Source organism: Diospyros lotus, chromosome 11 (genome assembly GCF_014633365.1).
Source record: "Diospyros lotus cultivar Yz01 chromosome 11, ASM1463336v1, whole genome shotgun sequence".
Taxonomy (NCBI): Eukaryota; Viridiplantae; Streptophyta; class Magnoliopsida; order Ericales; family Ebenaceae; genus Diospyros; species Diospyros lotus.
In genome coordinates, this window is record NC_068348.1 from 23,735,140 (window position 1) to 23,748,827 (window position 13,688).

Below are 13,688 nucleotides of genomic sequence, written 5' to 3' on the forward strand. Positions count from 1 at the left end.
TCCTAAGAAATAAAAATTAATTATATTAATAAAATTTAAATTCATAATCTTTATATTTAAATAATAACTATTTTGTTTAAAATATATCTATTATTGTACTAAATTTTCTTACCCTTCAGCGGGGCCTAACTAAAAGTAAAGTAAAATTTTCTTGGCCTCATTCAAAGTCGTAGCAAATTGAAAGACGAATAACCTCTCCTTCCATCAGTTTCCCTATTTTGGGGGGACAATTGACAAATTAAAGAGGGGTTCGTTGTTATTATTATGACCGTAACCACGGTCCAACTTTGAAATATCTTTATGAAAATACTATAATACCCTCGTCAACCTCACCCCAAGTGGCCTAATACAACGTCTCTAATTCGGCTTTCTCAAAAGCTGAACACAGTCCATCGCAGACCAAAACAATCGTCGGAAGTCCCTCCTAAAGCTGTCGTTACTGGTCCAAAATGGAGTTTGTTGTCTCCATTGTGCTCTATTTGCCTTCCAAACTGAAAGAAGCAACCAGTGAGAGAGCCTGATCGAGATATATATATATATATAGCCACCACCCACCACGACCAGATTGAACCCTCCTCACACTGCTAAACACCAGAGGAGAAATACCCATCGATCGAAGCCCCTTCTTCGTCATCACCAGTTCAGTTGAAAACCTATGGAATGAGGTTAGTGATGCTGATATATAATGAAAAGATCAAAACAAAAACACACTTTCTCTTTATAAATAGTACATACATATCATGGAAATTAAGGATTAATTAAGCAACATTGAAAGGACATCATCTAAGCTTGTTCTTTTGTAGATATATATATATATATATTAATATAGTCTAAAAGCTGGTATGTAGAAGGAAGGAACATACTCCACGTACGCCTTGCCCCACCCTTTAGAGGTTAGGCTTCGAGAAGGCAAGTCTGGGCAAACCAACTCGTACTATGAATTCCTTGCATCCTTTTATCAGAAAATCAGCAAAATAAAATCTATTGTAACTTCAGTTGTTCGAATATTGCAAATCAGAGAGATCCTGTGATTTTTATGTATCTTCTCTTCCAAAAATAGATCTTTGTTTCTGGCATGCCCAGAGTTACATTGATATCTGAAACTCATTAATTAATTATTGTATGGTTAATCAATTTGAGTAACTACGTTCTACAAGAGCTCATCAATCTACAAACGCCGCACTCTTCTCCGATGAAAATTGTTTCCACCAGCCGTTGCAAATTCATTTATTTGCATTCTTCTAAGTTCTCTTCTTCTTCTCTTTGATTTCCTCTTTTTTGAGAACTAATCTTGCTGCTGGTCGAAAAAAGATATAAAGAGCTACAATTATACTTCGTCGACTTTTCCGCCCGAAAAATCCGATACCTCACCGAAACCACCGTTCCCGGCCGGAGTCTTGCCGTTGCATTCCCCGAAGGTGATACAACTTGCCGTCCAATTATGGCCCCTTATCAGCTTCGCATGCAAATGCTCCGGCAATTTCAGCGTAAACTTGTCTTCGTTGCTTCTACTTCTAACTATCGAATGCCCAGTTGAATGCGACCTCGAAAACTTTTCCACCCTATTTTGAACGTCGTTTTCCACGCCGGAGTGGCCGGCGCTAGCCGCCTCCGCCTCCTTCTCCCCCTCGCTGGCGCCGCCGCCTCTTCTTACGTCCCCGGCTTCGTCCTTAATTGTAATTACATGACTATCTTCTATAGCCTCGTTTTCATTAATTCCATGCATGGCGTTATGGCCAGTCTGTGGCGGCGACTTTTCCGGCGACTTCTCCGTCTCATCGAGGCTCCGCCGGCAAACCGGGCAAGTCTTGTGGGATTCGAGCCAGAGATCAATGCACTCTTGGTGGAAGACGTGGCAACAAGCGTTTAACAGCCGGAGCATGTCGTCGTCGCTAAACTCCGACAGGCAAATGGCGCATTCAAGGCCGTACTTTTCTTTCCGGTAATCCTTCACGTGGGAATAGTTGAACGTAGGGAATGTCTTGATTATCGTAGGATCAAGGCCCTGACTCCCGCTAGGTGCCGCCGGGCCGACGGAGGCGCTGACGGCGTTCCGCCGGAAATACCACGAATAAAACATGCTGTCCATGAAACACCGACAAAAATAAATGGAGAAGAAGCCGACGAAGAAGCAGACGAGGAGAATGATGGTAAGAATTATCGTCACCGGCGGGGAGGAGTATGAATCCGGCGTGCCTACGGATTCCGTAGTCATTGCCGAAACGGAACTGGCGAATTTTGTTCTGTTTGGTTGGCCGGAAAGTTTTACTCCGACCTGTGGAATAGTTTTTTTTGTTTTTTCTTTTCTTTGGTTTATTGGTTGGATTTTAGCTCGAGGGTGGTGGGGGGATAAACCTAAACATTAAACAAATTCGAACAAAGAAATGATTGTTGGGTTTTGGGGTGTCTAGATTTTTCTAGTTTGGGAGTGAATGAGAAAAATAGGCTTTTTGGTTCCTTAATTTGGGAAGCTTACTTGGGCAACGTTGGTTTTGTGTCTATGGTTGGAATCACAGAGCTTGAACGAGTCCTTTTGAGGCCACGCAATTTTGTTTGGAGAGTAGTCAATTTCAATTAACAAACCAATATTCGTAATTAACTATGATGACGTCGACGTCATACGTTCAACTAATAATAATTATATTAAATTAAATATTATATATCATTCTATTGGCTATATTTAACAGCGCATGCATGCTAGCTTTACCAGCCATCCATTCAACTCCAACCGGTCAACAGTACGTCAAAATGACGATAGACCTTCGAACTGTTTGGTTGCCAAGCAGCACTCCGCCTCTACCCAGCTAACTCTTACAAGAACACTTCTTCCAAAGTAATTCTTCAACCAAAAACACGAAAAAAAGTTCGATTTCACCTCGAAGCATACGTACGTACGTACGGTGGAAAATAAAAACATCTAAAAGTAGCAAAAATAATATGAGCACCATAACTTATTCAATAACATATATGGTGCCTGGTTATATAATTAGTGGATTATCAAATAGTTGGTGAGTAGAGATTAAGGTCTGAACGTTATAAGCTTTCATTACTCTTCTAGTAGGTATTGATCGATGCGGTATAGACAATTTAGGGTCAGTTAGATTGTATTGATATTTTTCAATTTTTAGTAAGTGTTTGTGATACTTAAGTTAGAATTTGAGATGATAAGGAATTTGGGAGAGAGAGAGAGAGCTTGGAAGTTTGTGAGAGAGAGTAACGCTGATTCTTGTACTTCTCACCTGTTAGTGTATCTTTTGGATTGAGTTTTGTGATGAAGATCACAGTGAGAATGAGTTGACACCATCCATGTTATAGAAGATTATAGTTGATTTGTCTTGCTGATATGCCACCACAAAACTACCAAAATCCCCCCTTTAAAGAAGCCAATTTAAGCTTGCCACGTGTCCATTTTAAGGGAGCCAGTCTAAGCTTGCCACATGTTTTTATTTTAAGCCACTTGGTAGATGACATGTGTCAACACCAAGATGAAGACTCAGATTCAAATCTCAAAAGATCCGAGGCAGTAGGAAGGATTTGACCCTATTCTCGTCAAGTTCCTGAAATCCTCTTGAAACTTAGGGAAATGAGCCTAGAGATCGTGGAGCCCATTCAAGTATTCCAGGTCCAATTGCCTTATAAAAGGTGGGCACTTCCACTCTGGTACAGTATCCCTAATATCTGAATATCTTAAAATATTTTTGGATATTAGATTTTTGAGAAATAACTAAAATTTAATAAAAATAAGGCCTAATGATAATTCAACAAAATTAGTAGGTTTGGGAGAGAACCCTAATGAAATAATCAGAGATTTCAAAAGATTTGAGCAGAGTGTAATTTGAAAAATCAAAAGTAAGACAATTTTAATAAACTAGAGAGCTGACTTTGAGCTCGAAATTAGAGTGGTTTAGATCAAATTGGGTCAAACTCAATATTAAGCATAAACTACTCAACTTAGAAATCAAAAAATAAAAACTTTCCCATGCACAATGCGGGAGAGTTTACTTTCCATGTAGCATGGAATTGGAATGATACTTTTTTGTAAAAGAATTGTAATAATAATAAATTTAGTTGATTGAAAATATCGTCGTCAAATTTTCTTACAAAAATAAGAAAATAATCAGAGGGCACGGAAAAGTCCTCGCACAAATATTCTGATGTTTAACTCAAATACTGAAAATAATGAAAGAAACTATATTGAAACTAGTATCGGAGATGTTGTAACTTTTTATAAAAGAGTGTTTGTTTATTTATAGAGAAATATGGAGTGATATAAAGTATAGCAGAATTAGGATTCTTATAAATAATGTTTATCTTGATTAATTCTAATCTAGTTGGAATTAAATTTGTTATAAATGATATCAATCTTTTATAAATGATATTTATTTTGCTCTTTTTTGGGATGAAATTTCTTAGAGATTATATTTATCCCAATATTTTGAAATTATTTTAGAATTAGAATTCTTTATGGATAATTATTTATCATTTTCATGGAATATTCAAAGAGATTTTCGGATGTTGGAGTTATCTAGTTTGAACGTTTGTGTAAAACCTCCTTGTGTATGGAAAATTTATGCCTTTTAGTCCAAAATATCGTTTTGAGCTATTGGATTTTTAATGACATTTGCTTATGACAGATCATGTAGAAATATATTTTAATTCGAATTACGTGATTATTTATTAATACAATTATTAATTATAATTCTTAAGCAAGAATTAATTTAACTAAAACCAACAATAAGTTGAATTGGAGCGACACTTGGAATTAAAATTTAAGCGAATTTGAGAAATTTTTCTTTTGATAAAAATTATAGATCTAAATATTAAAAAAAAAAACAAAATTTTCTTCTTTATTTCATTTTAATTTTCCATCTCCCGTTGTGTTATTTATTCTCCATAATTTTAATTTTGTTATCAGTGGCCACGACTATATTAATATCTTTTACCAAAATCATATAGCACTTAAATCTCTTAGATATCTTTGGTAACGCTTACGAGTTTCTAGAACATTAGATTTATTATACATTTATAATATAAGTTTTATTTTTAAGTAGAACCAAGAATAGGGGCGGATCTAGGGATAGATCTGAAAAAAGGTTATCTCCAGATCTATTAGTGATTTTAGCCCTCCTTCGCTCTCAAATAATTCAAATTCTAAGAAAAATTTGAAAAAAAAATTAAGACTAGCACAAGCTATAACCCGTGTCTGTCTTCCTAGATTCGTCCCGGACCAAGAACACACTCTCACTAACTCACTATATCAATATCTTTTACCAAATCTATCTACAGTAAACATTATTACAATAAAATTATAATAATTTCTTCACATAAAGATTTTATATAAACATCAATTTTCATACCTTTTTTTTTTATGACTTTACAGTAATAAATGGACCTACAAATGCGCGCTTCAAGTTCAAGTTGAAGCTCAGCATGAAATTGGCAGAATACTCCTATCTTTAATGTTTGTGCATTTGCCAACTCATTTGACCCCGGTTGCTTTATTTGGAGTTGTCAAGTGAGTTAAGTGATCCCAATTGTTTAGATTACAGAGAATTATGTTCAATTTAGTTCCTCCATATTGTTGCATTGATACAGAAAAAAATAATAAAATAAAAATTGAGAAAAGATAAAACAAATCAACATTTGTGTTAGGCAAGGCGTTTTCGAGAAATTATTTTTAGGATAATAATTTTTCCACCAAGGGGGCATTTGTTAATCAAGATATGTGGTGAAAAAACTAAGATATAGAATACATCTCGAATTTCTATCATTTCCAATATGTTTGTTAAGTTTATCCGACCATTTTCTGAAAAATTATCTTGTGACCTCTTATCTTGATTTTTCAAGATATGTATATATTTTCTCCCCTCAAGATAAGCATATCTTGGTCCCTACATATAAGAAAAAAAAGATGCCTATGTCTTGTAATGCATTTCAAAGAATTTAACAAACAGTTTGATGAAAATATTGAAATGTTTCCCAATCTTATCTTGATCATTTCATATTTTGGTCTGAAAATCATTCTGAACTTATCTTAATATTCTCTTATCTTGCTCATTTTAACAAATGTTACCTAAGTGCAAAGATTCATGAAAATTCTAACCCTAGGATATACACAATGTCTAACTAAGAAATCAAAATTACACTTTTTGATCTTTTTTATTGTCAAGAACTCAAATCCACCGATTGATAACAATAAAAAAGTAAACAAAACAGATGGAACTCGTCAAAAGAAGAAAAAATAATTGTTTTCACACACTTTTGCACACCGTTTGTCTAAATCTATTTATAGACTAAAATAGTGTCCGCCAATTAAACTAAAGAACACAATCTTTTGAAAAATTATGCCCCTTAAAGAAATTACTTATTCTTTGGAAAGCTGGCAACTCTTCAATATAAAAGACATGACTTTTGAAATTTGAAAATATATGTCTTTTTAAATTTAAACCAAAGGATATGCATTTTCGTCCCATAACTACCACTTTCTTTAAATAAAGTAAAATAAAATATGTATATCATAAAACTATCAATCTTATTATTATTAGATAATATTAATATATATTTATATATAACAATCCCCCACTTATTATCTAATAATAATAATACTAGTAAAAGAAGAATATAAAAAGTAAAAAAATACACAAATAGATACTTATTGGGTATTTGTGTAACACATAACTAAAGGTGCCAATACTTGAACCCTTAGAATGAATATGAATATAACATTCATATTCATGTTATACATGATTTCTTAATTTTGCAATTGCAGCGCATTTTAATAAGCTTTGCACTTCATCCTAGTTTAACAAGTGTTAGTGTTGTGTGCTCTAATACTAGATTTGGATAATATCTAATAGGCCTATAATTGATCACATTTATTGTATCTTTGTATATATATTTATAAAATGCAAGTTTCTTCATTCATAAGCTTTCCAGTTTAACACATGAATGATGTTCTGTTTGAGAATTTTATTCTAAAGGTGTTGAGACTATGTGATAGGATTATCTGATAATAGAATATTTTAAATTATCATAATATTTAGATTCTATGAATGGGGACTCCGATTAGTCGAGTATGCACTAGCACAGGGGTACCTTGTTCAGTATATGACATTGAGAAGAGAGTGGTGCGTCACATGTCACGTGACATGAGATGTCACTATTAGACCTATGGGTGATTGTTGGTATACAATTAGCCGAATGTGACGCCAATGATAGACCATATGATATGGTAGATAATGGTTTTGTCGTCAAACTGTGATGGTGTGTTGATCCTTAATCTTGAATTAGCATAGTTGTTTTATATATTGGTGTGAGAAATTTGTTAATGCTTTTTAGGTCTTTAAAGTTGTGCACCAGAAAGACATCCATTCTCATTTAATTTAGAAGAAAACATACTTGAAATGCACTTTTTGCCCAAGCTTTATGCCTTGCCACGATCCTATCGCAATATGTTTGTCGTGGCAAGATCATGAGCAACAGTGGGCTTGTCCCATCGCGGCCCTATCATGGCAGGCCGCGAGCTCTAATGGCCTTCTCCCATAATAATCCTACCACGGTATACATGTCGTGATATGCCGCAAAGTATTGTCGCTCGAACTCCCAACTCTTTTAACTTCCACTTTTTACTCTTGAGATTTTATGAATTCATTAAAATCAACCCTCAAAAGATATCCAACCATGCCTTCACCACCTGGTTCAGCTCTAATCAAGCACCAAAATCATCATTTTTGCTCCAAATTTATTTAAAATAAGCTTTACACCTACATAACCAAATATTAAACCAAATTAGATAACAATTTGCCTATTAAATAAATAAATGTTAAGTTTATATGTCTAATTAAGTGTGTAAAAGACACTTGTCAACAAACAACTAATTAAGTAACAAAAATAAAGAAAGATTACACATGAAAAAAAATTCAAAACTCTTTTATCTTTTGGAAACTACTAGTAAGTATACGACTATGAGGATGACGATGTACCCCTCACTATCGACTAGCAACAAACATTATTTGATTCTTTTCATACAATCGTATGCAACAAGGCACATTACATGTAGGTATGTGCATAATGTTTAAGCCATTTAGGCTAGCTGCATACACAATAGAGTCGTCGTAAGGAAAACCCTTTCTATTGTCATTATTTTCCTTTTTAAAGAGAAAAACAGCGGGGCCAGCATGCTTGACACTTGAACGGCTGCGATCAGTCCACCTGGGCTCCACGCTCGAAATCAACCATCAATTTGTTCAGCTTCTTGTTGCTGATCCTCTGTTGGATCATCTTCCTCTCTTGCTCACAACTGTAAGTATAAAAGCACATTTGAAATACTTTTATCAAATTATTATTGATTAAACACGTGTACATAAGAATATGATAATACCAAACAAAATCTAAGAGACTTACTTTTGAGGTTGCGGGGACGTGGGACTAAGCTTTTGGGCGAGCTTGATGGCGTCCTCGGGACGGTTGATCACGTGGTTGAAGCACAGATATCGACCGTAGGATGAGACGTCTTCGAAGACGCAGATGTGGGCGTCCACAAGGAAGTCCAGATCAACGGTCACGAGCCGTCCATCTTCGTACATCTCGGCGGCCCCTTTGAGATACGGGTTTGTTATGGATAGGGTGGGATCCATGAGAAGCCCTGCATTGACGCACACCAGATTCACCCCCCTGTCCATTGCCAGGGCCCACGCAGCCTTCTCCGCTAGCGTCTTCGACACGGCATGCCACAGCTGTGTATAGCATATCCAAGGACAAAAATGTAAATTACATTATGAAAAAGATTAATATAATATGCTATTGATGTTATTTAATAAAAAAGAAGTACCTTGAATTTACGACAAAGATTGATATCAGACCAATGCCTCTCGTCGAAATCTAAGGAAGATGAACAACGATCATCCCTCCAAATAACAGCCGTCGCAGACGACGTGAAGACAACCTTGTCGATGGTATCCGTCCGAGCGCATGCCTCCAATACATTATGTGCCACTCTTACCTCCACTTCCGTCATAAATTCCTGATACATGAATGATATACGGACCAAGTTAATTCAATTTTATATAAATTTAGACTTAATTTAACTGTGATTAATTTAAATTTTTAAATCTATAGTATTGACTCAATCATGCAAAGTCAATGTTACCAATCCTTAAAATCGATGCCTTACAATACAATGGCAACAAGACAAAATCACAAAGTTTCTTTAGCCCAAACCTAGCTAGGAGACTTTTTTCTATTAAAAGGAATCTACAACTTTAAAGTGCAATGCACAATCTTTTAATCTTGTCACAATTAGCGAGAAGTTAAAATTATTCTAAGATTGACATGCTAATGTTGAAAGGCTAAGAGCCAGCCAGTAATCTTTTATTTATAAAATAATATTCATTTTGCAATACTTATTGCGATAAGGGAGGGGGTTGGCTGGCAGGGGCCATAATGCGAGAGAGAGAGAGAGAGAGTTAATGGACCCAGCAAGCTGGAATTGACAGGCAATTATTAATGTGAATTTAGGTTTACAGTAAAGTTGCCCCACATCTTAAAAGACTCATTAATTAGATTCATAACCACACACAGTTTATCCAACTTAGATTACTTTGACTAATTAAAAAACAACTGAGATCATGCGTCCGGTACCCACTCAAATCGCATGGCAAATGCAGCCCCTAACGCCTGGATCATGGATGCCATTTCCACTACTTGTATCTTTCTCTACTATATATTACGTTACTGCTATCCTGTAAATTTAGGGTAATTAATGAGATAATCAATGATATATTTTAGTATTCTTTTTCGGTTCATGATTATAGATAATGGGCTTTTCTACCTTCAATCCATGATTAATTTGTAGATGATACCTAGTCTTAATTACCGTGTGAAATCTGTCTTTTAAGTGAAAAGAAAGCTGTCTTTACCCCCCCCCCCCCCCCCAATAAACAAGACTATTTAATTAGGCTTAAAAATTGTTATTCTTATTGCATATAAAATTTTTTCATAAGAATTGATCAATAAGGTATATTTTCGGATTGTCTTCTCATTGTGTGTGTGTGTGTATCTTGAAGATGTTATTTAAATATTAAGTTAATTTTGATAGTCCATGTGATACTCAATATTAATAATTAACTAATCATTAGTGATTTATTAATACTAAGTATTATATCAAATGTCAAAACTCAACGCTCAGATAGCATTTTGGTATATATATATATACATAGCTTTTGAGATCTACAAACCATAAAAAAGTTGAGGATTTAATTAGAGAGTTTAGGTTGAGGAGGGAGAAGAAAACAAATTAAACTTACATCGTAGGCGGGTTGGTCTTGAGGAGGCTCAAAGGAGTAGAACAAACCAGAGCAACCCTTCAAAGCCTCCAGGATGCTCTGGTAATCAAACGGATCTGACTCGAAAATCTTCAGCTTCTTGTTTGCTCCGGCCAGCTCTTTCAGCGGTTCACTTTCACCACCTGAAAATTAATTAAATCACCCATTAATTAATGAATTAGTACCACTGCTGCATATAAATAGAGTTAGAAGAAGAAGAAGAACTGACCGGTGTGGCTCTGAAGGGCTGCGTGGACGGTGTAGCCTCTCTGGAGAAGGCGATGGACGAGGTTGGACCCCAAGCTGCCGGACGCGTCCATTACACAGACGACTGTGCTCGAGCTCTGCTCCAAAGAAGCTGCTGCCGGCGCCATTAATTTGCCGCTGATGATGATACACGGAGAGAGAGAGAGAGAAGAGAGAGAGAGATGAAGTTTCGGGGCAGAGAGAGGAAAGAATGGAGAGAGGAGTATTTAGACGGGAAGGGAGAGGGAAAGGGAGAGGCATTCAAAGAGCGTGGCAAGTGGATAGTTGGGAAGTGGGGGTTAGCTACACTACACATGAGAGAGAGAGAGAGGGAGGAGGGGGGGGCGGGGGGGGGGGGAGTTGATGGAATGGAACTTAATTGAGAGAGAGAGGGGGGAGGGGGGGTGGAACTTAATTGAGAGGGAGAGAGAGGGGCGGGGAGACAGACAGACGAGAAGGGCGTGTTTGGTAGGAACGTGTGTAGGTGGTAGAGAATGGCCAGAGCGCCACAAGAAATACCTACCAACTCACCAGCTGAAGCAACCCTTCATAGTTATAGTTCAGCTTTATGATACTATTCGTACTAACAGCTTCTCCTTTCCATTGCCCCAACCACAAGTCCTTAATTATTCACTACAGTCTGCAAATTATACAATTCGTATTATTTTCGCAACATCTACTTCTTCTTTTATCAAATATATATATATATATATATATTTTACTCGGTCGAAAGGTCGAATGAATAATATATTTATGTCAATTCAATGAATTGTGAGTTTAATATTCGTCTTGCACAAGAATTAAAGTTTAATCTGAGATTTACTTTCCCTAACATAATTAAGAGAATGAATATTGAGGGTCGCGTAAAAATGATCATCTCAAATATATATATATATATATATTATGGTCAAACTTATGTGTTAATTAATCGTCGTGTGAGGATGAACGTGCACTGACTGGTGTTAGCATGTTAAATTAAGTGCTATTGGGAAGCACTAAAGTTATGTCTAGTTTAATTTTGTTTGAATTAGATTTGTTTATTTACAAAGGTATGCCAGGTCATTTTGTTATTGTAAATTTTGTTTCCATTAAAAATTGACCCTGTAATAAATGTTGTTACAAGAATTATTTTTTAAAAAAATGGTTTAACCTTTGATCAAATCCTCTAAAACAAAATTTTAGTATTGTTATGTGGGGGGTTTGAGTAGTGATTAAAAAATTTGTTTTGAACAATAAAGTTACTAAAAAATGTTGATGTAGTTAAGGTCTAGAATTAGTAAGTGCAACATTGTATATATTTTTTATGTTGATTTGGTGTAATTTTCTTCAAAAATAGTTTTGTTTTTTAGTTCAACTTTCTTTTTTGATTTGGCCAAATATTACAAACACTTCCTATATAGAAATAATTTTAATATTAAAAAGGAAAGTATATTTTTTGACATATCGATCAAACAAGCCTTTATTATTATTGTTATTTTTGCTAATTAAATCCTTAGCTTGCGTTGTCTTTACTTTTCAATTTTGAGTTTTGAATTCATTTTTAGATTTTTGTTTTGATAGTCTGTTTTTAGAAAATTGAAATGCGTTCTCTTTGTCATTTTGAAAAATTATTTCTCAAAACAGAAAATTAGAAAATATATTATATTTAATATTTTGAAAATAATTTTTTAATAATATTTTATTCAATAAATTTGATTATTAATAAATTAGAAATATTTAATGTTAATATATTATTAAAAATATATATACATTTTAAAGTTAATAAATTTTATAATATTTTTTTTCATTATAATAATAAAATATGAATAAATAAATAAATATATTTTGATTTTAGAGTTTATTTTGAATGAAAATATTCAAAACAATTTTTTGTTATTTTGAGTTTTCTATATAAATTTTTTTATTTTCAAAAATACATTTTTAAAAATAGTAAAAAGAACGCGTTTTCATTATTTTAAAAAATTAAAAACTAAAAATGACTTGAAAATAATAAAAAGAACGCAATCTTATTTTTTATTTTGCAAGTAATAAAAACTTAGACAGTTTATAATTATAATTACATTATTTGCATAAATTTTGTATTTAAAAATTTGGGTGGGGTATAATTATTATTTGTTTTTAAAATTTAGAGGCATAAATGCAATGTGGTACACTTGTCCATGTTAGTGACACGTGGTGTCTTTATTAGGTTGCTATTGAGGTGAATAGTGGTGATGTAAATTTATCTGAAAATATTATTTAAAAAAGATAAAAGGGTGATAAATAAATTATATTTTTATATTATTTAAATAAATATATAATATTAATTAAATATTTTCATATAAATTATTTTTAGAGATGAATAGAATTATTAGGGGTATTGAAAAAATCGACTCATTACAAAAATCGATCAAATCATACTGCACCATACGATTTTTTTGGGTGAGCAGTTTAATTTAAGAAATCTTCACACGATTTGGAGATTTTGAATTTTAAATCGTATTGTCTTTGTAATATTATAATAATAAATTAAATATAAAATTTAAAAGGCATAAACCCTAATGCCTTCCATTCTATCTCTTCTCTGTGTTCTCTTTACCAGCGGTGCGCTTCTAACCTCTAACCCACCAAGCCAATTGTTGCCACCCACCAATAAGGCTTAGTTTGGCTATGTCTTTTTTAAATAGCTGAAAACTTGAATAGTGTTTAAATTGTGTAAAAGCGTTTAAGTTGGTTAGCGTTTAAATTGATAACGTATTTGGATAATGTATTTTTAAGTTATTATTGTAAAGTTATGTGTTTGGTTTGTAAAAGCTGATAAAATGTTAGAATTTAGCAAAAAGACTAAAATGGATATGACACTGAATAATATAAATAAAATTCAAAAAATACAATTTTTTTTGAAAAAAAAATTAAATTGATGTTCAATTACTAAAATACTTATAATTATATGTTAACATATTATAAAAAAATAAAAAATATATAATTTTTATACTTTAGGTATTAATTCATAAAAATTTTCAATATATATGTTGAGATATTATATAAGATTATTTATTTTTAAATTTTATCAATACATATCAAGTATTTACCATTTAAATAAATATTAATACTTAAATTTATATTTGTTTCAAACAGTTA

General features: G+C 33.5%; 2 protein-coding genes across 2 annotated transcripts; both read right to left on the reverse strand.

Annotated features, from left to right (window-relative positions):
* Window positions 1-1,327: 1,327 nt before the first annotated feature.
* Window positions 1,328-2,215, reverse strand: LOC127812782 (RING-H2 finger protein ATL29-like). The gene has a single exon (XM_052353312.1). The coding sequence runs from the start codon at window positions 2,213-2,215 to the stop codon at window positions 1,328-1,330; it is 888 nt and encodes a 295-aa protein (XP_052209272.1).
* Window positions 2,216-7,914: 5,699 nt separating this feature from the next.
* Window positions 7,915-10,907, reverse strand: LOC127812477 (cinnamoyl-CoA reductase 1-like). The gene is made up of 5 exons (XM_052352875.1): window positions 10,552-10,907; window positions 10,305-10,465; window positions 8,831-9,022; window positions 8,404-8,735; window positions 7,915-8,299 (listed from the first exon to the last, which is right to left on the reverse strand). Exons 1-5 carry the CDS (start codon window positions 10,694-10,696, stop codon window positions 8,203-8,205), a joined length of 927 nt encoding a protein of 308 aa, XP_052208835.1. The 5' UTR covers window positions 10,697-10,907; the 3' UTR covers window positions 7,915-8,202.
* Between the last annotated feature and the right edge of the window lie 2,781 nt (window positions 10,908-13,688).

Bases quoted from the DNA above. Each gene is read 5' to 3' on its own strand.
- LOC127812782 (XM_052353312.1), bottom strand. From the start codon at position 2,215: ATGACTACGGAATCCGTAGGCACGCCGGATTCATACTCCTCCCCGCCG.
- LOC127812477 (XM_052352875.1), bottom strand. From the start codon at position 10,696: ATGGCGCCGGCAGCAGCTTCTTTGGAGCAGAGCTCGAGCACAGTCGTC. The intron at 10,466-10,551 runs GTCAGTTCTTCT...ATTAATTTTCAG, and splicing joins AGCCCTTCAGAGCCACACCG to GTGGTGAAAGTGAACCGCTG. The intron at 8,736-8,830 runs GTACTTCTTTTT...TGCTATACACAG, and splicing joins ATCTTTGTCGTAAATTCAAG to CTGTGGCATGCCGTGTCGAA.